The sequence below is a fragment of the Arachis hypogaea genome, chromosome 12, assembly GCF_003086295.3.
Source record: "Arachis hypogaea cultivar Tifrunner chromosome 12, arahy.Tifrunner.gnm2.J5K5, whole genome shotgun sequence".
NCBI lineage: Eukaryota > Viridiplantae > Streptophyta > Magnoliopsida > Fabales > Fabaceae > Arachis > Arachis hypogaea.
Genome location: NC_092047.1, coordinates 9,048,749 through 9,074,472, shown reverse-complemented (window position 1 = coordinate 9,074,472; position 25,724 = coordinate 9,048,749). Strand labels below are relative to the sequence as shown.

Genomic DNA, 25,724 nt, shown 5'->3' with positions numbered 1-25,724 from the left:
TTACATACACATAGACTTTATGTAAATATAGGAACTACTATTCTTTGTAATTTTTCGGTGAAGAATACTCACAATACAATAATTCTTTATCTCTATTTCTTTCTTCTTTTAATTCTTAGTAGTCAATATTAGTCAATTTTAAAATTTATATTTATAATTTAATATTTACTGATTTAAAATAAAAAATTTATAATTTAAAAGTTAGAATTTAAAATAAAAAATAATTTTAAAACAATTAACTAATAATGTTAATAAAAAAATTAACTTTTTAATATTATTTTTTTTAAATGGACTAATATTAATTAAAAAATTAACTTTTTAATATTACTCTTAGCGTAATTATTAAATCGTAAACAGGTTGTCACGAGAGGAAAATAGATCATCTCTATTTTTTTTTATTAGAGAAAATAAAGTGTAATCTCTCACCTTTAATTCTATAAGTGAGACAAAAAATTAATAAAAGAAAAAGAACAATAAATGGTAAAATCAAATACTGAACACTATCCAATTTTTTTTCGCTTGAGAGGATCCACTCCCCCACGAGGGTAATGAGATATATATTATAATGTTAAATTGAAGAGACAGAAAGTACAAAGTAGGGTTAATTTTCTCTTTACACAGTGGTCATCAGTAGCTTTTGTCTATAAGGCTAAAGATAAAAACGTACATTTCAAACTATTTACCGTCCATCAGAGAAGTTGATTGATACAATCACCTTATGTTTATTATGTGGAATACCTTAATTGGCCTTTTGGCTAAGATCAAATACGTATTATTTGGAATTGAAAAGAGATTACACCAATCACTCAATGTTGTATATGTTGATTGATTTATTTATTATATATCTTCTATTATTGATTTTTTTTAATGACTGTATCATATTTAGAATTGAAAATATTTCAAATTAATGTTTAGATTTATTAGCTAATATATATTTTAAGAATATACATTAAAATTATTATTAATATATTTTTTAAACTTTTTTTAATAAATACAAAATAAGTATGTATATTAAATACTTAAATTTCCATATATTTTTATAAAAGAATTTAAATAAATAATTTTAACATACATTTCTAAAACACATATTAACTAAATAATATTTTATTTTATTTTATTATAAAATTTCATGAAATAAAGTATTTTTAATAACCAGATATTAATTCCGAAAATAACAAAAACAAACATTTTAATTCGGATAGGAACGAATTAAATTAAGGGGCGCCCTCCTATCAATAATAATCAATGTAGCGTACAAAACTTATGTTACAATCTTTAATGTAAATTAAGAAAATATTTAGTTTTAAGTTTAAGTTTATTTTGGATTTATAAAATAATACATTAATATTTATGAAATTATATACCATGAATACTAATAATATTTTAAAATTAAAAATAAAATTTGTCATTATAATATTTTATTTTAATTTAATTAGAATAATTTTATATTATTTTTAATTATTCTATCAAAATTATTATACAAATAATAAAATTTTATTAATTCTCTATAAAATTGATACTATTTTTTAAGATATGACTAATTTTATTTTATCATTTAGTTTTAATACAAATTTTAATTTTAAATTATTTAGCTCTTTAAAAATATAATTATGGTACGTATATATTAAAATTAATTATTAAAATTAATCACTAATATAAAATATATATTAAAATATAAATACACATTAAAAATAAACTAAATTATTCATATATAAATACATTAATAACTGATTTTAGTCATTAATTTTAAGGCAACTACTTAAATGAAGATGACAAAAATATCTTCTCATGAAGATACTTTGTTTAAAAGTGTGGTTTATTTATTTAGCCACATTTTAAATAAAAACAACACTTTTATAAATATTAGAATCTAACCATACAATCCATCATCCAAAGATCACAAAAAAAATATATTCACATGAAAACAATTATAAAATCTTCATTGTAGTATCCACCTAATTTTAATGTATTAACAGCATGTTTTTTAAATATCAAACGTGATACATATTCCTAAAACATGACTCATTCAGCTTCACATATTACAAAACCATCTTGACTCATCACTCTTGAGCATCATCACACAATTATGGAGAAGAAAAATCCATGCATAGTGATGGTTCCTTCCCCTGGTCTGAGCCATTTGATTCCACTTGTTGAGTTTGCAAAGATTCTTACTCATGACGATGATAAGTTGCATGTTAAGTTGATGATTCCAACACTTGGTCCTCCTTCTTCTTCCATGAACTCCATCCTCAACAAAAACTCTCTCCCACCAAACATAACCTTCACTCTTCTTCCCCAAGTCAACGTTGAAGACCTCATCATCACTGATGAGAATCCTCAACCTGCAACTCAGATGCAACAAACAGTGAAACATTCTCTTCCTTTCCTCCATCAAGAACTAACATCACTCATCACTTCCACCAATCACAACATCCTTGCAATTCTCTTCAGCCTCTTCTCAACCGATGTTCTTGATCTTGCCAAGGAATTCAATCTCTTGTCCTATGTTTTCTTTGCCTCTGGAGCTTTATTTCTATCGTTCTGTCTTCATCTTCCACACCTTGATGATCAACAACAACATGAACATGAACATGAAGAGTCCTTGTTGTTCCACCAGCAGTTAACAGAAAAAACTACTGTTCATGTTCCAGGTTGTCCTGTGCCATTTCAGGTCCATGATTTTCCACAACCAGCTCTCTCTCAAAGATCAACCCAAGCCTACAAATCATTTCTTGGTGTTTGCAGAAAGTACTCACTGGTTGATGGTGTTTTAGTCAACACTTTCACAGATTTAGAAGCTGATTTAATAAGAGCCATAGAAGATCAAGCCAACAATAGAGAAAATACTAATAGCCCTTTTGTTTACCCTATTGGACCAATCATTCAGAGTGCCACCAGCAATCAGGTTCATAGAAAATTTTTAATACTTAATTTGTTTTAATTTTATATTTAACATTTTAAATATGTTTTAATTATACTTTTAATTGGACAATATATCAAATACAACAATTTTATAGTGACATATCACTCTGTAGAAAAGTAGAAAAAATCGAAATTTTACGTAAAATAAAAAAAATTAATAAAATGTAAAATCACAAAATTTAAATTTTTATTACAAATTTTGTAAAATTAATTAACTTTTTTAAAATTGTAATATTGAAAGATTTTAAGAGTTAAATCAAAAAATTACTATGCTGTCGAAGATTGTTAATTGTTACACTAATGTATCCATTAATAATATTAATTCTTAAAGGTATAATTAAAATATATTTAAAAGCGGGATCCTAGATTTCGCTAGGGAAACAATGGACTATTTGTACGGGTTATTGAGTTACAAAATGAACGTACAATAGGTTATTGAGTTACAAAATGAACATTTCTTATATTATCTAGAATAACTATCCGAGTACTAGCGATAATAAACATCTTCTCAAAAACTTAAACTAGGGGTTCACCAAGGATCGAACTCTTAACCTTTCGGATCTAGCATTCTAATACCATGCATGATACCACTCATCCCAAAAGTTTCGGATGATGGGAAAAGGTAACACTAATGATTATATCTCTAATATTTTCTAAACCTCCATTGTACACATTGTATAAATATTCCATTGACCCTTCGTACTTTCCCATATTGGATCCCGCTTTTACATATATTTAAGTATATTTATCTCTGTTATTTAAGTATATTTTGTATTTAAGGTATCTGAATATTCAGAGTTTATGATGAATTCTAATACAGGTAAACAGGTTAGAGTGTTTAAGATGGTTGGATAATCAACCACCAAGATCAGTGTTGTATATCTCTTTTGGAAGTGGTGGAACAACTTCTCAAGAGCAACTCAATGAGATTGCATTTGGATTGGAACTGACTGGACACAAGTTCTTGTGGGTTGTGAGAAATCCTAGCAACTTTGGTGGTTCTGCATATCTTAATCAACAAAAGGACGATCCTTTACGCTATTTACCATCAGGTTTTGTGGAGAGAACCAAAGAACAAGGCCTAGTGGTTCCATCGTGGGCCCCACAAGTTGAGATCCTTGGTCATGGCTCTACAGGTGGGTTCTTGAGTCATTGTGGTTGGAACTCAACGCTTGAGAGCATTGTCCATGGTGTTCCCATGATTGCATGGCCATTGTTTGCTGAACAGAGAATGAATGCAGTGTTGCTCAAAGAGGTGCTTAAAGTGGCACTCATGCCAGAGAAGGTTGTTGATAATGATGAAGATGGGATAGTGAAAAGAGAGGAAATTGCAAGAGTTATAAAGAGAATGATGGAGGAGAATGAAGAAGGTTTGGAAATTAGAAAGAGAATCAAACACTTGAGTGATGCTGCTGCTGCTGCACTCACTCAAAATGGTTCATCTACTAAGGCATTCTCTACTCTTACAAAGAAATGGAAATGTAGCATTTGAATTTTTTTTAAGTGACAATTTTAATAAAGTGGAACACAAATATTGAGAATATATTGAATTATTTAATAGTTTTTAATAAAATTATGTTCGTGTGAAAAATTTAATTAATAATAATTTAATTAAATATATTAAATTATTTAATAATTTTATTTATTATTTTAACCTGAATTTAATTTTTATTTCATGTAAGTAGTGAATTATTTATTTATTTATTTATTTTTACCGAAATAAATGACAGCTTTATAACGCTCAATTCTGCAATTTTTGGTCTTATTTTTAGTCTAATGAATTACGAGATATAGTGAGAAAAAAATTGCTTAAGTAAAACGTGAAAGGTTATCTGACCTCATTTCTTCGACAACATGGGTCAGATTATGGTACAAAGCAAATTTACTGAGAGAATATAATGCAGATTTTTGTTTTTTTATGTGATTGGTAGATGACTAGATGAGAGAGAAACTAGAAAGTGGGCCATCGGTATCTTTATCAAGCATTATTTGCATGATTGCATCCCTCCTTATTTGAGTAAGGAGATTTGACATTTTGACTATTTGTTCTCTTTCATATGAATTTTTAAATATTGGATTTTGGATTTTTGTTTTTGGATTTATTATTTTCTTCATGTAAATTGACAAATTTTTTTTTTTTATCAAAGATAGAAGATTCGAACCCACAATTTTTTAATTGAATATAGAAAAACTATGTCATTTGAGCCATAACTCATTAACAAATTCATTTTGTTATTATTAAAAATAAAAAAGTTATTATGGTAATCATTGACTTTTCTTTCATGGATAATATTTTTTCCACTAGATTAAATTTGTAATAAACATTCTATTGTACAATGATTGTAACTTATTTATATTTTAAATTAATATTTTCTTAAATTTTCAAATTCTACTTAATATGTCTAAATTTAAAATTTATTATTTTCATTTTCTACCCTTCTAATATCGAAAATTAATTTTTATCTTAGAAGAATTATGGTATAATTTATCGATGTAGAAGTTTGAAGTGATTTACCTGAACGTGTTGGTATAGAAATGTTTCATAGTTCATATCACACATGACACATGTTAATTATATCGGGATGGCTTCTTAGTTTATGATTAAGTTGCTAATTATTGTTCAATATTTGATCACAAATGGCATTAAAAAACAAAGTTGATGTGTATTCACATATAAAAACAAAGTAGCTCCTCAGAAGAACATCGTCTTGTCATTGCTGCTGTTGGAGGGGTAGGTGGTGTTGGCCGCTAGCCACCCCAAACAGGGACGGAGTTAGATGAAATATTAGAGGAGTCAAAAATATTTACACAATAAAATAAGACTAAAATAAAATTTTAAAGGAAATTAAATTAAAATTTATATATAATTTACATGTAAAAAATTAAAATTAGGGGGACATTGTCCCCCCCTTTTTATATATGTAGCTTCGCCCCTGACCCCAAGAAGATGAGGGAACCAAACAAGAAGATGAAGATATGGCTAAGGAAGATGGGTGACCATAGTGGCGAAGGTGACAGAAGAGCAAGAAGAAGAAGAAAAAAGGGTATTAGAGATGTGGAGGATCATGGACACCGAATTAACCTTTTGTTTTTTGTAAATTACGATTAAATAAATTAAAAAGGGAACCATTCTGATAAAGTTATCCAAAATGTCTTTTTTTAAAGACGTTATATGTGGCACATTGCTATTGGACGAAATATTAAACCGGTTAATAAAATATTTTGAATAAACCAAAATAAAATCGGTTGATTATAATTATTAGATCCGATTTGATTCGATTTGTTTACATAATCTAAACCAAATCATATTTAAATTTTTTATCAAAATAACAAATATATTCTTAACTTTTATTTTGCGGACATTTAAATTTATAAAAATATAAAATTACAATTAAGTCCTTTTTTTTGGTAATACAATTAAGTCCTTAAAAAAAACTCTAAACTCTTGGTAGTCCAAGCCCAAGCCAAAGTAAACCCAATCTCAATGGCTCACCAATTTCTCAATCTAACCCCAAAAAAGTCCTAGCCCCAGCAATCAGCATCTCCTTCGTCTCATCTCTCTGCTCACTATTGCGATCTCAAGCTTTCTCCCTCTCTCGTCTCTGGTCTCGCACTCAAGGTTTTCGTCGCTCTCCGTGCCGCCAGTCGTCACCATCTCGCACTCAGTCGCACTCGCACGCCTTCACTGAGCTCGTTGTCGCCGGCGGCAGAAGCACCCAGACCCAGGACTGGTCGTCGTCGTCGTCGCTCCATGGCTCCTCACCGTCTCGCACTTAGTCGTGCGCCTTCTCGCGCTTGTCGTTTTCGGCGGCAAAAGTAGCTGGTCCCGAGGTTGGTCGTCGTTGTCGTCTTCATACTTTGAATCTCGCCGTCAGCTTCCTCCCCGCCCTCAGATTTCTTCGCCCAACCAGAAGCTGGTCCCCGATTTGGTGATTTCCAATAAATTCCTCTGGTCTTTTTTTTTTTCAGTTTTGTTGCCCTAATTCATCACTGCATTTGAATTTGTTGCTGAAAATATAACTGAACTAGTTTTTATTTTTGCTAAAAATCATCATTGTCGTGAATTTGTTAGTATTTATATTACCACCGAACCTTGAATAATTTGTTGAGCTAGTTTCTTTGTTGCTTAAAATCATCACTAAGATGAATTTTGTACTGATTATCATCAATGAAGCTTGAATTTGTCGCTGTCATGCTCAAATAATTACTTAGCTAAATGTTTTTGTTGCTGGAAATGTGAGTTGAATATATTAGTGATTGCACCTTGAATTTGTTGTTGTCTTGCTAAATAATCACTTAGTGCATGAAAATGAATGTTAAAGGGAGATCGCTGCTAGAAATTAATATTTCTCCTTTTTTCGATGATTTACTGTGTAATGTCATGCTTAGTTATGCTTAGAGCAGGACAGATCTGTATGGTTGTTCATTTTTTTCGATGATTTGCTATTTGTTACATGTCTTTGGTTGCTACAAACATGAGCTAAATACATATGATTCATTGGTTAAAACATTTTCTTATTTTTTCTAAGCTTCCTCTAGTCTTTAAGGCGATTGTTTTCACTTTTTTAGTCTATATTTTATCCCATTGATGCCCGTCTCCCCTGGTGTTTATTGTTTGCTTTTGACATGTGCTCTAAGACTGAGTTTTGACCTTCATCTTAAACAGAGATCCTGCAAATATCTATTAGTTTTTAACCTGATTGCTTATAATTCTTAGCATGATATACCTCTCAAATCTATAAGCTGCTGTTCTGTTGGTAGGACTTAATAGTCTTTTCTTGGTCATGTAGAACTAATACTATAATGGTCTAAGGTTCTGTTGGTAGTTCTTATCAAATTCCTTATATATAATAACACAAACTATGGTCAGTTAGATGAAAATCAAGACTTAGAACTATTTAAGTAGCTATATAGTATAGTCACTTCAAACTAATTGTTCATTGAACTGAATGTGGAATCCAATTGTTAACAATTTCTGCCTTTACCAAGTTTCAATTAATTTATGGTACCTATATGTTTGTTGAACTATCGACATCTCCAATTTTCCAGGGCCATTATGTCTGTAATAACTTACAACGGCTAGTTCAAGGAATACAACTTAAGCGTTGATGCCCACAATGATCTAACTTGGTCTCTGGGTCGTGAATTCAATCTTTTGACAGTGACTCTGGACAAGGCTGTCATTTCATGAGTGGCAAATAGTGGATGCATGTTAGCATGATATAGTTAGAAAAACTTGAACTACCCTTGCTGCTCTTTTTCTATCCAAGGAAACAGTCTACATCTGCTGACATGACTGTTATAACATATATGGAGGAATTATCATTGTAAATTTGTTCTATTTTTCCTCCCCAAAAATGTATATTCTCATTTTTCTGAGATACAACTCGGTCGCAGCTGATGATATGTTGTATTTATGGAGTATAAAATTATCTATAATAAAGAATTTTACTGGCCTCAATTAACGAAATATGGGGATTTAACGAAATATGGCGAAAGTGCCTCCATTCAATCCGAGTATAGTTATTTGGTTACATCCCGTGGTTAGTGTTGTTAGCCTAGCCTCTGGTCTAAAGCTCTAGTGTAAAGCTTTGAATATTTTAATTTGTTAAATCATGTAAAGGGAATTTAATTCAGTCAGTTATAAGATTTCAAGTGTGATTAAACAAAAAGGTGTACAAAAAGGTGTACGGTGTATTGAAGAATCACGTTTAGAAAAAAAAAGGAGCGCTTACAAAATTATAGATTGCTTTATTAAAAAAAGGAGCGATTGCTTTATTTTACACGAAAGTAAAAGTATAAAACTCAAGACTAAAATACAACTAGTTTTCATAATAATCGAAAAATTACAGAGTGATTGCATCAGTTTTAAATATTTATGTTGTTACCTAACTAGATGTACACTCGAACAATACAAAAACTTAGTAGTCATTTATTTTTAAAGGGAATTTATTAATACAATGACCAATATCCGACTACACAGTAAAAATTTTTATTTTAATGTAAGTATAAAGTTTTTTAAAATTAAAAAAAATTATTGATTAATGCAATAATGAAAAATTAAAAATAAAATCATATCATATGTAACACATTAGGAAACAAAATATCAGTACAACTATATCACAGTTGTCTTCTATTCCTGCTAAAATGAAAACCATTTTAAGTTGCCCCGAATTTTTTATGGCATGACTATGACGTGGAACGAAATGGCCACACACAGTTTCATTATATTTCTTACTGATCCTCTAAGATAATTTAAATCTATACATTTATTATATATTGTCCAAAATATTGTATAACTATGTTTCAATTTAATTATGTGCCTAGCACAACTAGCAAAATTCAATTGCAACTTGAAGAAAGGACGCAAGTGAGGAGAGCAAAAAATGGGATCAATGAGGTTGATGGAAAAGATAAGAAAGCCATAGACATAACATTAATTAGTATATATTAAGAGTAACTTAATATTACATAAGATAAATTAAATTCTATGAATTCATAGGAGATAATTTCACGTGACTTTGCTAAATTCAATTGGATCAGTTTGACTAATTATAATATCTTTAAATTTAACATTTTATACGAAAAATATTTTAGTTTAATAATTTAAACCAATCAAACATTTTCATTAAACAAAATAATCAGTCATTTTTAATGTAAGAACTAGTGTATAAACCCGTGCTCAGCACGGGAAAATTTATAAAAGTAAGAAAAAAATTTATATGCTTCGATACTTAAAACAAAAATACGAAATAATTATTATTTTAAGATATTTATAAAATTATTATCAAAATCAAAGTTTAACTTAAAAAAGGAAGTAATAATTATTTTATATATTTTAAAGTAAAATAATTATACACTGATACAGAATTTAAAATAAAATTAAAATATTTACATTAGAATACTATTTTTTCAAAGACTTTTCTATAAACAACATTGATAGTTGAATTTGCAGACATTCCTACGTGATTCATAAGTAAAACTTTTAAACCTCTCTTACTCTTAACTCTTGAAAGTGCCACATATAGTTGGCCATGTGTAAAAACTGGTCTGGGCAAGTACAATCCAACATGAGATAAAGTTTGTCCCTGAGACTTATTAATTGTCATGGCAAACGATACTATTATGGGAAACTGTCTTCGTTGGAATCTAACTGGGACAGTTTCATTTGTTGGTACCATATTCATTCTTGGAATCAAAGCAATATGACCAACATTATTACCCGTTAAGACTTCGCATTCTATGACATGATTTCCAAGCTTCATAACTTGTAGCCTTGTACCATTACAAAGACCACTGGATTGGTCAATATTCCTCAGTAACATCACCGGAACACCAACCTTGAGTATTAATTTATGTGGAGGTAAACCAGAGCAATTTATGCTATTCAGTAATTCAGGACCATAGAGATCTAGTTGACTCTCCATATTCCCTTCATCCATACATATGGAATCCGAACTAAGATATAATTTTTCTCCTCCAGGAATGATAGCCATCAGATGGTTGTTGACCTCTTCAACGATGTCTAGTGTGGGAGCCAGTATAGTTCTTGTTTTGAAAAAATCCTTTGAGGATATGTTTTCCAGAATATTTGGATAAGAAAAATGAACTAACTCATCAAATGCCTGGTCCGAAGAAGGAATAACAATATCTCCTGGAAGACATATCTCAGATTCACCATCCATATTGTCACCTATTAGACCATCACCAACTTTCAATAACCACTCACCAAATTGCTCTGTCTCGTCTTGATCTGAAGCAGTCGTCCCTACAGAGAGTCTCATGTTTTTTGTTAGTTTGAGCACCTGGCAAAACTTCCAAAGGTAAGACGAATTCACTGTTGAATGAACGATATCTTGTCTCGATCCTCGTGGAATGACAGGAAGAATTTGTCTAAAGTCTCCACCTAGTACAACTACTTTTCCTCCAAAGGGCAAATCTTTGTTATATGTTGGAGAACACCTCATGATGTCACCCAAGCATTTGTCAAGCGCTTCATAGCAGTACCTACTAACCATTGGGGCCTCATCCCAAATTATAAGTTTGGCTTTCAACAGTAACATTGCTTGAGGGGAACCAGGTTTGATGTTACATACAGAATCCTCAGTTATATTCAGCGGTATTTTGAACCTTGAGTGTGCCGTTCTTCCATTGGGAAGAAGTAAAGATGCAATACCACTCGAAGCAACGTTTAACACTATATCACCCCTTGAGCGAATCTCAGCAGACATAAGGTTCCAGAGAAATGTTTTTCCAGTACCTCCATGACCATACACAAAGAAAAAACCCCCTTCATCACAATACACAGCTGTAACAATTTTATCGAATGCATATCTCTGCTCAGGTGTTGCGATGGCTAACATATCTGAGGCATTTTTCTTTAAATCATCCCTGTTAAAGTTTAGCTCTTCCCTTATAACACTTTCGGTTAACAAAGAATTATCAACTTCAGTTGCTAAAGGCATAGGAGGATAGTCTTTCAAGGTCTTACCATAGGAATGTAAGATCTTGTCTATATCCATTAAGCACAACTGCTTAATCTCATCATCTGACATTGTTAACTCTGCATATTATACGATACCATAAAAATTCAATCAAACTAAAAATGATCAATAAGAAAGAACTTTTATCATTGTAATTAATAGAAACTCACCACTCATGTTCATCACGACTCTCTGTTGATACAAAATATCATCTGAGAGTTCATGCCAACATCTATCCCAAACATGTTCTGGTCTTGAGATATTATTGGATGTTAATAGAATGACAAATAACCTCCTAACATATGATCCTGAGGCCCATGAGCTTGCTTCCTTAATTGCATCAATGAATTCTTTGTCATCTTGCAAGAGTCCAAGGGCGAAGCATGCATCTCTATACGTAGCATAAATTATTCCTCCAACTGTTCTTATATCTCGAAAACTCGTACATCCTCTTTGAGTATTCAAGAGAAGTCGTTGGTAATATTCTTCGGTATTTGCTGCAAAAAACTTAGTTAAAATCCCACTCTTAAGTTGTTAAATGGATTAAGCTACGCTATTTTAATTATTATGTAGCTTCACATCCGCTTAAGAATAATTTTTCTAAAAAATATTGAAAAATAAAAAATCATATAATCTACAAATTATAACTGTTGAAAGTTATATGAACATTTATTTTCTAGTGTAGATAAATTGAATAAAATGGATATGGGGTACAGGCTGTTAAGATTTCAAATTTAAATCCTTAAATAAGTAAGATCAAAATTGAATGTAAACTCGTTATTACCTGCAGGTACATGAGTCAACCTTCCAATTGCGAAGCCTTTCTTTCGAGGAAACCACTTTGAAGAATCGTCCTTCCAAACAAACTTGGTTGGAAACTCAGCATAAGTCAGACTTCGAGCATAAGGATATGACATGTTCGCTTCCATCCATCCCAAAAACATGGACCTATGAGATATTGCTCTTTCGACGATATCATTCACATTAGAAGTTTCACCATAAACCACAGGTTGCTCATCCTCCAAATGGAATGGAAGTCTAATCACAAATGGTTCTTTCTCTTGGATTTCGTATCCAAATAGACTCCAGACTGCCTCACATGCCGAAATATACCTACAATCGTAGTAATTTCTAATTTCGTCAACAACTTGTGTGGCTTCTGACGGATCACCAGCATTGTATAGAGTAGCTGTTACGCGGTCATTACCCTTGTGTACATACTTAAACAGATACTTAATAGAACTTGTTTGGCATGTGTATTCCACATTTATGTGGCACCCGAACTTGAGCAACAATTCTGGATTATACGGAATAATGAACTTATTGTCTAGTACACATTCCCTTTTCTTCACTGTTCGACCGTTATCAGTACGCCTATATTTGGGAAATCCGGCCTCATCAATGAGTGTTCGCTGTCTAAACTCTTTAGGATAGAACTTTGAACAGGATCCATTCTTCATGCAAGGTGAATTCTTGTTGTATGGACCACATGGACCATGTACCATGTAATTTTGAACAGCTCTATGTAGATTTGGCCTTTCATTTTCATCAGGAATCTCAGCTGTTATATGTTTGTCTATGTCATCTGGTGTTTGTGGCTTGAACTCGTTACTCATGAATAAAAGGATATGTGCATGCGGAAGTCCTCTCTTTTGAAACTCTACAGTACAAACGTCTGAAAATTGAAAAAGACAAATGAGCAAAGCATTACAACATAGGATTTTAATAAAGCGTTGCATAAACACAGACTTACATCCCAAAATTTTGCCAAAGATTTTTCCCTATTTGAGGTCATCTATCAAACCATCAAGCTTGATCTTGAAAACTCGACACAATATATCAGGACGGTCTTCTGCCTTCAATCCAATGGAAGTCACTTCTCTTCTTATCTCATCCCATTCAGGGTTACAGGTCATGGTGATAAAATAGCTAGGATATCCTGCATATCTGCAAATTGCAAACGCATCTTTACAATTATTCATCATATACCTAGGTCCACCGGTAAAAGTACTGGGAAGTATTATTCTTTTCCCAAGCCTTGCAGCATCTACATCCCCGTTTATAAGACTTTCATGCAGACATTTGTATTTATCAACCCTCAACTGTGGTTGTTTACACCTAAAGAATTTTAACCTCTCTGATTCCACCATTGTGTAGGCATCTACCAGAAACTGTTGGAATAATCTCTTTGATCTCAGAATTAACGGAGATTCACCCGTCCTTTTCTGTAGTCGAAAAGCAAAGAATTGTCGCAAAGTGATTGTTTTGTTTTTCTTTGTAGGTCTAGCGGAGATAGAATCTGATGTTGCAATACCCAAACGAAATCCATCCTCCCCATACGGAAACAACAATGGATATTGCAAGGCTAAATAAGATGGATGAAAAACATCAATCCGCTGGAGCTTTCTAGATTGACTCTCTATAATAATATCTCTATCATTACTAAGTTGTTCGACATCGCCAACAATCAATGCAGCCACTTCAGATGCAGATGGCAAGTTGTATGTCCTGCCATCTGTAGTCCTTTTACTAATCAACTTAAGCTTTATGTTTGTGCAATTTTCCTGTTGGTATCTATCTCTTGCATAGCGAAAACTCTTTGCCAAACTATTATATCTATCTAGCATGTTTCTTAATATTGCCACAATTTCCCTATCTCGCTCATTTATAGCTTCATTGGAACTGCGAAAAAAAATAAAATTTATGTTATTTTCTCTAACAGATAAGAAATAACTAAAAAATTTGATTGATTGCATGAAAATTACCGAAGTGTGCCTATTCGATTATCAATCTCATTTTCTGTGTCATAGATATATAGCTGGGCAAATGTTGGTCGCAAACTATCAGGAGGAAGTAAGCTACCAATGCTATGGTAGTTTTGACCCCCAAGCTTAAAAATTGGAGGAGCAGTCCCATTGTTCACCCCACGGTCAATTTTTCCAGCCATTGATGTAAAACAAAACATTGAATTAAATGTCCTTATATTTTTTAGGAAATGAATACTTCTTTGATCTCCTCCAGTATGAAGCTGAATGAGCTCATCAGGAGGCACAGAAAGTAGAGGAAGCTCAATCTTTCCTTCCATACAACATAATGAAAACTTTGGTTGGGGTGACTGTTTGGATTTAGCAAGCCTTTCTCCAGACCACATCCATGCTTTACAGTGTTGACATTGATAAATAGGATTTCCTATATCCCATACATCTGTCGAATGAACTCTCTTTAGCTACTCAGTTGTCATACCGATACAATTTAGTCCATGATGTACACAGATGCAAATAAGCATACAGATAAAAATTTTACATACCGTCTAAGATTTCTGAGGACGGTATAAAATTATCTTCCATATCCACATCCAACATTGAATCATCATAACCATTCAAAACTACAGTAAAAAAAATTATAAAAAATGCAAACATAATCATTTTGATGTATTACTAATAATTCATATATCTTGTAAACTACAAACTTAAATTCTTGATATAGTGAGAAATTACCTTCATCATCAACTAAAGGGTCAACACGTTGGCCACTGTGTGTGCCAGCACTTGGTAGATGTGTCTTAACAGTCGATAAATTTACATCTTCATAAAGTTGTGCCAAATTAATAGCCACCGAAGCAACAACAGAGGAAGATTGTCCTTTTTGCACCCCAATCATAGTAGAACTTCTTTTCAAAAAAGTTAAATTTCATTCAAATAAACCATAGAAACTATAGAAAAAAAAAGAATATAATAATGACGACTATCTTTTCTAAATTACCTTTCTGTTAGGCACGATCGGTGGAAATCGGAGTGTGATGGAAGCTGATTTTGTGAAACGACTTCAGTTAGATTATTGACGGGTCCTTGTACACTGGAGTATGCTAGAATTGCAATAAATTTATGTTATATAAATGATTTCCGATGAAGTATAATTTTTGTTAAATATTGGTGTATGAATCATTTGGCAATCATTCACTATACGTACTATTTGTTAACACGGACAGTGGAGTTCTTGTCAATGAAGGATCCGTCTGTAGAGTTAAAGATTTAGATCTTATCTCTGATGTAGAAGGTCTTACATAATTAGGAGGAGTATTTTCCTGTCCAAAAATTCCATGCGAGGCACAGTGTATACCATGCATAGATAGTTGCTTCCCTATGAATGAGTAATGAGAAATATATAGAAAATTTTCATCATTAAACCGATATAAATTAAATTTAGATAAATATGAGTCAATTACAGTGAAAAAAATGTCACATTTATCTTTACTGGATTGTAAACTGAGAATATTAGATGAGGTACCAATTTCTCGACACACTGTTCTTTGACTTGTAGTAATATGATCCACATTTTTATGTACGTCAAAATTTGTATTATTGTTGTTCTTCGACACTGTTAAGTCAAAAAAATAAATGAAACACAAATAATAATTATTCAATTAACTAATCTCGTATTTGATTTTATATAATTTTAGTAGTATACTTTCGTAGTTAAAAATTTTTTTGTATTGGTTTAGCTTTATTGAATTATTTTTTAAATTATTAAACTAAATCAATGAGTATTCATATCATATTATTCAAAATATAACCAGTCATCAGTTAAAAATAAATACAATGCAATTTAAATAACAAATAAAACTCTAAATTTAAATATAATTTTAAAATTTCAATTTATTTAAATCGAGTTAAATAGATATACACAAAAGCGTCAAATTTTATATTTTCCCAATTAATATAGAGTTTTATGTATTAATTTAGGATAAATAGTATATTATTTTAAATTATGATAGAGTATATTTTAAATAATATTAAATAATTAATTAACCTAAATAGTATATGAAGATTTGAAGATTGCATAGTTTTTATGTAATTTATAGCTTATTAAATATGAGTTTAAAAAAAATTATAAAGATGAATAGTTATTTTTAGTTTTTAAATCACTAAACTAAAATATTTAAAAAAATTATGTATAGTACAAACTACTTCGCTAATATTCTCAACAATAATAATAGTTTAAACTGTAATTCCCATAAAAAATAGAAATTAAAGAAGTTTTAGAAGAACACCTACCAGAAGCACCAAAGAAAGTAGACTCATTATCATCAAGTCTTTTTCGTTTTCTTGCCAAAATTATCTTTCGTCTTAACCTTGCAACCTTCGATTGTGTGATTGGAGTGGGATACATTATCGTTGTTAAGTCACTTATCTACAATGTACTTCTTCCGCAACAATGAGCTACGAATACAAATTTTCAAATTTTAATACTTATTTTGAAATTAAATTTTGAATATCCATTAACTCACAATACTGATTATTTATTGATTAATTTATGAGGTATCAATTTTTACTTAAAAAATAAAAAACTTAATTTTTAAATATGTAAAAATATATTAACAGTGACTTTTAATTCACAAATTAATAATCTAATTAAAATGGATATATATATATATATATATATATATATATATATATATATATATATAACATTATATATTATTAAATAATTGATTGAAAATATACACTCCTGCACGACAATTTTTAAATTTGAATTTAGAAGTATTCAATAAATCACATTTTTTAATCAACATATAACACAAAAATTAGTTAAAGACAAAATATTCAACACAGAATAATTTTAGTCATTTAAAATTTAAATATTAAAAATTAGATTACGTATTAAAAATTAAATACAACTTTGTGGTATGCTTCAACAACAACAACAACAACAACAACAACAACAACAACAACAACAACAATAATAATAATAATAATAATAATAATATACTTTTAAAAGGTGGTATTGCATGTTCTCCGTGTAATTTTTAAATTTATTTTATAAATAATAAAATATATAATTTTGGATAATTACATTGAGTGAATAATAAAAATTAGTATCCAAATTAACAAACTTTAACCTATCTGATAAAAGAAAATGAAACTTACATAAAACATATAAAAATTACATAAAATATAGTGTATTGTGTAGTAACAGTATTTTTAGAGAGTGTATAATAGTCTTTTTTTTTCAAATATTTAACAATTAAGCTATATTATATTAATTCTTTTCAATTACTAAACTAATAAGTTTATAACACGTGAACAGTAAAAAAAATAATATTGTAAAGAAGTTGAACAAAATAAAACCAAAACACTAATCAATAGAAGACTAATCAACACTTAAAAAATTTATTTGAAATGAAAAAAAAATAAATAAAACTTACATAAAGATGTGGTGCAATGTGCAACAGTAACACCTTCAAAAGGATATCTAATAATCAAATATTGAATATGAAAGATTATATGTAATTGTAGAGTTCTTATATAGAGCTATTGTATTTTGGGCCGGGCTAAAATATTAATGTGTATATGTTATAATTTGTTGGAAAGAATCAAAGATATTATTTTATTTTAAATTAATAGTTTTCTTTTTTGAACGAAATAAAAAGTTTCTATTTACGGAGTCATAAATATAATATAACATACTTTAATGAGTCACAACAGCATACAACACCAACACCCTAACAATCACTCTCATTCAGTAATTTCTCTCATTTAATAATATGTTTTATTTGATAATTATACGTCCAATGATTAACTAATAATAAATTAAAAGCACTTTTTATTAATGTTATTATTTTATTTCGAAAAAATTCATATACTAATTTTTATTTGCGGATTTTGAGTTTAGGTTGAAGAATTTAGAATATAATTAATATATATCGGTCCCATGTCATAATTGCTTAAAACTTGTGCCATTTTCTTCGTGAACCGCTCCTATTTCTGAATATTTTTCTGATCTCTAAACAACTTCATGAATCAAAATTTTTCTCTAAATCTCGATTTTAAGCGGGGGGGAGAGGAGGGAGAGTGGAGGGTCACTGTTGTCAAAGTAGAGACAACGGGCAGCAACTCTCCCACATCATCTAACTGTGTGTTACCAGGAGAAAGAAGAGAGTTTTTATCAACAGAGAGAAAAAAAATTTAAGTAATAATATAATTGGAATAATTCCACAAAATTATATAATTTATTTAATTAATTTTATTAAAAATCAAGACAATTAAACATAAGTCACCTAATATAAAATTAATAGTTCAGTATTAGAATCTTAAAATAATGCTACATGAGAATATAATCGAATATTGAAATTTTATTATTCTTAAAATTGATAATGAAACCTTTTTATTTTATTATTTTATTTTTCATAAAATTATTTCATTATTTTATTTTTCATAAATTTTTTTTCTAAGAATAAGTTGAAAATAGCATATAATAAATAAGTGACTCTATTAATTAGAAGTTGGTAAAATCGCTATCCTTCGAGTTAATTCTAAATTATAAAATTGAAAGAAAAAAAAGTGTTAAGTGTAGTGGAATTTTGGAATCCATGTTGAACATTTAAAAAAAAAAAAAAAAAAAACACCACCAAGAAGCTTAAATGATTGTATCTTCTTTAAAATATGATGATTGATCCCCACCCAAATAATAATAACTTGAGGAGTAAGGTCGCTGAACGCCAATGACTATTGTTTGATATACAGGTCAATTAGTCAATTACTTTCTTGTTCTTTTAGTCAATTACAGAAATAGCAGATATAATCATATAGTCAAAAAATCTGTATTCTAAAAGTATTCAATAAATTTTAATAAAAAAAATAACATCTAAAATAATATATATATATATATATATATATACACACGCTAACAATACCCATAATTATCTAATTATATATTAGAGTCATGTTTGACTTGTATCAAAATAAAAAGAAAGTATTTTCAATGTCATTAGCATGTCCCAAAAAACATAGATAATTAAATAAAACAAAACAACAATTATTTAATATAAAATATTTTAAAATTTGAATAGTATCTATTCTCTCAATAAACATTAGTCATAGCCAAGACTCCACCAAACCTTTAAAACATGCTCCTTTATCTCCATTACATGAAAAACCTCATGTTTCACAGCAGCTACTTTTTAATGGAAGGAGCACCAGACATGTTGAACTCATCCAACAGACGCTTCAAACAAAATAAAACAAAAAAGTATAATTAAGATTTTAACCAAAAAATAAATTCCAAAATATAAAAGAGGCCATATAAGTGAAGACTAAATGAATACCCTCACAACAGGTTTTTTAATAACAGACAAATTTTCCACAATTGGATCAGGTGACTCATCACAAACAGAACATCCATCTTCACCTCGAGGCTACATAAAAAAACAATGAAAAAAATAAATAAACAGCATCTCATATTTGGCAAATTAAGCCTTAATATACATAGTCTAAAAATTAACAAAAAATAAAGAAGAAATCATACATGCATAGGGTTAATAGGACCAGCACGGGGTACACCAGATTTTACCGGGCCTTGAGTGTCCCTCCACCTCGGTAAATTGGAAGAATCAGAACGTATCACCGATACATCATAAGAATCGCACCATCCAGTAGTTTCTACTTCGACCTTGAATAGAAACTCCTTATCAAGGAAAAACTCATTAAAACCAGTAGGATCTTTGCTTGCTTTCCCTTTTTCCTACACCAAAAATTTTACATTTATATCGTTCTAAATAAACAAACATATCTTATTGACAATCATAACGTGTTCAACGAAATTGGTTTCACGTACATTCAACTCTTTCACCATCTCAGTACAGGTTCGTCCGAATAGTGCTGCGACCTCTTTATCGAATACAACAAAGTTCGTTGTACCAGTACCATCAAAAACCAACAAATTCAATTTATACCTGTTTTTTTTTTTAATTAAAAAACATCAATTAACACCTGGCCTATCACCCTTTAGTTACAACAAAATCATAAAAATGATATTCAACATAATTTAGATGCTCAAACACAATTTTTTTTAGATTTATCAGTTTTCTAGATTTTAGCCTAGCAAAGGAGACTTTGGTATAAAAGTGTTGTAGTTATATGAATTTTTTTCTGTGCACTCTATCTTTGTTTGCCAGCTTTTTTTTTGTGGCTAAACCAGATTTCCATCGACCAAAGCAGTTTTTGTTTTTAATAAATATTAGTATTAAGCCAGATATTGCTAAATCATTAAAAATCAACATAATCAATTAGTTAACTATATTGCATTTTTATGAAAAGATTGCACAAATAAATCTAATTAGAGTAATACCTGTCAACCACATTATTCACGTCCCTATTACAGCCATCGCAGAAGTATTCATCCGCATTAGCTTCTGCCTTCACGCTGCAAACACATGATTTATACCACCAACTTGGAACGTGTTCAACATCAAGAACAGTGGCCCGAACAACATAGAATCCAACCTATATAGGAACAGTTTGAAAGTTTTAAAAAAAAATTAACCAAACGAAAAAAATTAGTTTTATATAAAGCACTCACATCCGCAGCAGCACGTAACTCCTTTATTGTCTTCCTCCCAATAGAATATAAAACTTCATCTTCATCAAGATATGCTGATTTGCCAGAAACCACAGACAGGTACTGCGAGATCTCTCTATAGTACACACTACTTATCAATCACGATGCCACAAAAATACAGCCAATATGCACAACCATAAATAATTCACAATATTGTTACAATACCTTTTTCGAAGCATCAAAGCCTCAGGAATATCTGGATTTATCAAGAGTCTAGTACCATACATAATGTTCTGCACAATATTGGTACCTATATATAACAATCATTGTTTAAATGAGTTGTACAATTATACATGACAGAAGAATTATCGAATGGAAGGTAACCAAAAGTGTACTTAGATTTAAAAAAATAACTATAACCTACCGTGAACCTAATTAATTATTAAAACTTTTTATTTTAGCAATGACATATAAAAAAAATATTCAATGCAAATATAAAATAATAAAAAGTATTATATAATAACAGAAATATAGTTTAAAATTATATATTGATTAATTAATTATCGAGTAATTCAACATAGGATTTACAATCAACGAAGAAAAAAAAACTGCTGATACCTCGTTTATCCAATTTTATATAATAATAGTTTGTATCACTTCAACCAATTAAATTTTAGAAATTAAAAACAAAAAAGAGAATTTCCAATGATATTTAAAAAAATCTCTACTTATCTCAACTGTTTTTACTATATGAAAATATTGATGGCATAATCTTCCTTCTAATGACAACCTTTCATGAGCCACCCATTTTGCATCTCAATAATTAGTAGAAATAGTTACAATAAGAATATAATCATTTGATAGTAATCAAATACTCACGTACCTCCAGCATTTTTTACTCTTACAAATTGAAAAATAACTATTGGCAGTTGTTGATCGCCTGATGCTAGAAAATTCTTGATCCGGTCCACCATCTCTCCAAGAACAACAATATTAAGCCGTAAACTGTATAGAAATGCAAATTATTTAGAAAATAAAAGATTACTTATTTAAACATATTAAGTGGTGAGTAAGGATTGTTGGAAAAAACGCACCCGTCATTCTCAATATGAATGACCATCATGTTAATAAGTTTACCATCGTTCATGTATTTCCTCTCACCCTCCACGCCGGCCATAACTCCAGCAACGTCTTAAATAAATATCAAACAGAAAAATGTACCCAAATCACACCTTTTAGTGATATTTTGTCATAATTAAAAAAAAAATCAACTTGTGTACTTGCCATAAATTATACACTTACCAACCAAAAAAGGATGATGAGGAGAGTATCCCATAATTTCCCTAAAAGGAACTAACTTAATACCATATAACGGTATTGCATCACAGAAAGAGGGTAAGACAGTAGTTCTATCTTGAAAAAATAACCGAAATTGATGCGATGTTGTGCGATACAACCCACAGTTGTTGTTAACTCCAAAGTATGTAAAAACATACACAGTTCCTTCCGATATCAATGACTCGAACACAGATATCAAATCCTCACCTACAGAAGCATGCATAGTTGTTCCCTATTTTTTCACAAAGAAAAAAATTTTATTATTCACTTTCTACAGGATCTCATTGTGGCATGACTTCATCATGTTGAAGATAAAGTTGCTTCATATATATTAAAAATAAAAATATAAAATATTGTTAATAAATAGTTATGGCCTAGAATTAATATATATCGGTCCCATGTCATGATTGTTTAAAACTTGTGCCATCTTCTTCGTGAACCACTCCTATTTTTGAATATTTTTCTGATCTCTAAACAACTTCATGAATCAAAATTTTTCTCTAAATCTCGATCTTAAGGGGGGGGGGAGGGAGAGTGGAGAGTCACTGTTGTCAAAGTAGAGACAACGGCAGCAACTCTCCCACATCATCTAACTGTGTGTTACCAGGAGAAAGAAGAGAGTTTTTATCAACAGAGAAAAAAAAAATTTTTAAGTAATAATATAATTGGAATAATTCCACAAAATTATATAATTTATTTAATTAATTTTATTAAAAATCAAGACAATTAAACATAAGTCACCTTTAATAAAATTAATAGTTCAGTATTAGAATCTTAAAATAATGCTACATGAGAATATAATCGAATATTGAAATTTTATTATTCTTAAAATTGATAATGAAACCTTTTTATTTGATTATTTTATTTTTCATAAAATTTTTTTCATTAAGAATAAGTTGAAAATAGCATATAATAAATAAGTGACTCTATTAATTAGAAGTTGGTAAAATCGCTATCCTTCGAGTTAATACTAAATTATAAAATTGGAAGAAAAAAAAAGTGTTAAGTGTACTGGTATTTTGGAATCCACGTTGAACATTTAAAAAAAAAAAAACACCACCAAGAAGCTTAAATGATTGTATCTTCTTTAAAATACGATGATTGATCCCCACCCAAATAATAATAACTTGAAGAGTAAGGTCGCTGAACGCCAATGACTATTGTTTGATATACAGGTCAATTAGTCAATTACTTTCTTGTTCTTTTAGTCAATTACAGAAATAGCAGATATAATCATATAGTCAAAAAATCTGTATTCTAAAAGTATTCAATAAATTTTAATAAAAAAAATAACATCTAAAATAATATATATATATATATATATATATATATATATATATATATATATATATATATATATATATATATATATTATACGCTAACAATACCTATAATTATCTAATTATATATTAGAGTCATGTTTGACTTGTATCAAAATAAAAAGAAAGTACTTTCAATGTCATTAGCATGTACCAAAAAACATAGATAATTAAAAAAAAAAAACAAAACAGAGCCAATAACAAATTGAAGAAAAATTTTACTAAATAATACAATTTTTTTTAGTCCTATACCTATAACAAAAAATGACGCATCAGCCAATTCAAATGAAATACACTAAATATAAACATATTATGTAATACAATCATATTGATAAATTATTTTGGCTTATAAAATTATATTTCCTTAATAAAATTCTTTAATGCAAAATTTAAACCAAAATAAGACACATTAATTTTTAAAACATTATTTAATTATTATAGGACATTATAAGGATAATAATTAAAATTATATAAATTTTCTTATGAAACAAAATTTAAATGAAACAATATTTAACAGAGTTAAAATTTAAATCTTTTTTTACTGTAAAATATTCTTTTATAAAAAATTTTCTTGCTTTTCTTGCAAAGAAATATATAATTGGGTTTTATTCTTGTTCAGTTTTTAATTGAATGGTCACAAGAAAACCTTAAAATTGTTGAGATTGAAATTGTAATAATTATGAGTGAGAAACATACAAATGTGGGACTATGTGTATAAAAATAGAGAAATAATTGTATGGATAAATAAATTAGAAGTACCTGCTCATCCATCAATACCATTTCAATAGAGCTACTGGACTTGGGGTCTTTGAATTTTGGTAAAGACCAGAGTCTGATTACTCTGACATGAATCTTCCAGCTCTCTTTTGGCGGTGCAATCATCTCTAACAAATCATATTGTCTATCCATTTTTTCTTTAGATAAAAAAATAAGAGCAAACGTAAATTATAGCAAGTATGTATGATAACAGCATAAGATCATACTTCCTAGGCTTTTATAGCAACTAAGAAGAGGTATATTTTTTAGGTAAATCACTTTAAAATTAGACTGCATCCAAAATCATATTTCTTCCATAATCCAAAAGAAGAAAAAATCTGTCTTGATAATTTAAAAAATAAAAAAAGATTTGAATTGAAAATACAGCTCTTATTCTATATCATAAATACTGTTAATTAAAAGTAAATTGAGTAAAAAAAGATATGAAAATAACAGCTGAATTCATGTCTTCCTTTAAGAAAAAAAAAAAAAATATATATATATATATATATATATATATATATATATATATATATATATATATATATATATATATATATATACACACGTATATAATAATACCCATAATATATGTATCAGAAAAATCAATAATATATACGTGTACAGTAATACATATAAAGAAAGATATTGTATTATTTTATTTCGAAAAAAATCTCATCATTTTATTGTTGTTTTCTAAACCATGTATCATACGTAGCAAATTTAAGATAATTTTATCCAAATCATATGCCTTTTTTATGAGCTTAAATTATTAGAAAAATAATTTTATAACATAGTATCATATTTTCTATAATTTAAAATTTGAGGTATTGATTTTTATTGAATCCAAAAAAAATATTGCAACATAAGACAAATAAAAAAATAATATATAAGATTTAAACAAAATAAAAAAATTACGTGAAAAGACGTATTAAAAGAGGAATCAATTGTATGATAAATTTAATTATATATGGGTCGCATGCAATTTGGGATTAGGGTTTTAAATTACATATATTAATGAATTAGTTCAGAGACTTACCATGGTTACAACCAAGGTTCTGAGAACAGGGAAAGGACCCAAGAAAGGATCCATCGGGAAGCTGTTGTTAGGACTGGGCATGTTTGTGTGCAAGTGTTTCAAGTTATTGGTTTTTTTCTCTATAATCTAAAACACAAAACATACAACGGTGAGCTGAATAATCAAATAATAATCTACAAATTTTACAAAAACACAAAGCAACAGTAGTACAACAGATCCAGAACCCCAAAATCAAATAATCATTCAACGATTTCAACAAAACAAAATCCTATAATCATTCAATAATTTGTTGATTTTAGAAGAGAGATCCAGAGAATAAAATGAAAATCGAAGAATAAGTGCACACCAAAGTCACTGACCTTTGAGATAATGACGCCGAGACGACGGCGACAAGACGACCGCGAGCAGCAGGAAGAATCCGACGGAGGATGGGCGCCGAGTGATGAAGAAGACATCAAATAGGGGATCTGACTTGGAAAAACACCGACAGTACAAAGAGAAACTCTTCGGACAGCCACGGACGGCGGC

At 29.5% G+C, this 25,724-nt stretch overlaps 3 protein-coding genes across 3 annotated transcripts; 1 reads left to right on the top strand and 2 right to left on the bottom strand.

Moving 5' to 3' along the window:
• Positions 1-1,891: 1,891 nt before the first annotated feature.
• On the top strand, positions 1,892-4,498 carry LOC112726715 (hydroquinone glucosyltransferase). Its single transcript, XM_025776215.3, has 2 exons — positions 1,892-2,908; positions 3,746-4,498. Exons 1-2 carry the CDS (start codon positions 2,087-2,089, stop codon positions 4,415-4,417), a joined length of 1,494 nt encoding a protein of 497 aa, XP_025632000.1. The 5' UTR covers positions 1,892-2,086; the 3' UTR covers positions 4,418-4,498.
• Positions 4,499-9,821: 5,323 nt separating this feature from the next.
• Positions 9,822-16,577, bottom strand: LOC112729630 (uncharacterized). Its single transcript, XM_072208142.1, has 12 exons — positions 16,463-16,577; positions 15,696-15,785; positions 15,171-15,273; positions 14,906-15,078; positions 14,716-14,793; positions 14,174-14,612; positions 13,398-14,090; positions 13,213-13,355; positions 12,193-13,083; positions 11,579-11,905; positions 10,572-11,488; positions 9,822-10,490 (listed from the first exon to the last, which is right to left on the bottom strand). The coding sequence occupies exons 1-12, from the start codon at positions 16,575-16,577 to the stop codon at positions 9,822-9,824; spliced, it is 4,638 nt and encodes a 1,545-aa protein (XP_072064243.1).
• A 5,042-nt stretch (positions 16,578-21,619) lies between these two features.
• LOC112729129 (uncharacterized) lies at positions 21,620-24,310 on the bottom strand. The gene is made up of 4 exons (XM_025779485.3): positions 24,161-24,310; positions 22,047-22,314; positions 21,839-21,935; positions 21,620-21,749 (listed from the first exon to the last, which is right to left on the bottom strand). The coding sequence occupies exons 1-4, from the start codon at positions 24,308-24,310 to the stop codon at positions 21,620-21,622; spliced, it is 645 nt and encodes a 214-aa protein (XP_025635270.2).
• Positions 24,311-25,724: the final 1,414 nt, after the last annotated feature.

What these genes read in the sequence shown, in the direction of transcription:
- LOC112726715 (XM_025776215.3), top strand. Translation starts at nt 2,087, where the DNA reads ATGGAGAAGAAAAATCCATGCATAGTGATGGTTCCTTCCCCTGGTCTG. An exon ending in AGAGTGCCACCAGCAATCAG is followed by an intron (nt 2,909 to 3,745) that starts GTTCATAGAAAA and finishes ATTCTAATACAG; the next exon opens with GTAAACAGGTTAGAGTGTTT.
- LOC112729630 (XM_072208142.1), bottom strand. Translation starts at nt 16,577, where the DNA reads ATGTATCCCACTCCAATCACACAATCGAAGGTTGCAAGGTTAAGACGA. An exon ending in CCCTTTAGTTGATGATGAAG is followed by an intron (nt 14,794 to 14,905) that starts GTAATTTCTCAC and finishes TTTTTACTGTAG; the next exon opens with TTTTGAATGGTTATGATGAT. An exon ending in ACTTTTACCGGTGGACCTAG is followed by an intron (nt 13,356 to 13,397) that starts GTATATGATGAA and finishes TGCAATTTGCAG; the next exon opens with ATATGCAGGATATCCTAGCT.
- LOC112729129 (XM_025779485.3), bottom strand. Translation starts at nt 24,310, where the DNA reads ATGGATAGACAATATGATTTGTTAGAGATGATTGCACCGCCAAAAGAG. An exon ending in TCATCATCCTTTTTTGGTTG is followed by an intron (nt 21,936 to 22,046) that starts GTAAGTGTATAA and finishes TATTTATTTAAG; the next exon opens with ACGTTGCTGGAGTTATGGCC. An exon ending in ATTCATATTGAGAATGACGG is followed by an intron (nt 21,750 to 21,838) that starts GTGCGTTTTTTC and finishes ATTTCTATACAG; the next exon opens with TTTACGGCTTAATATTGTTG.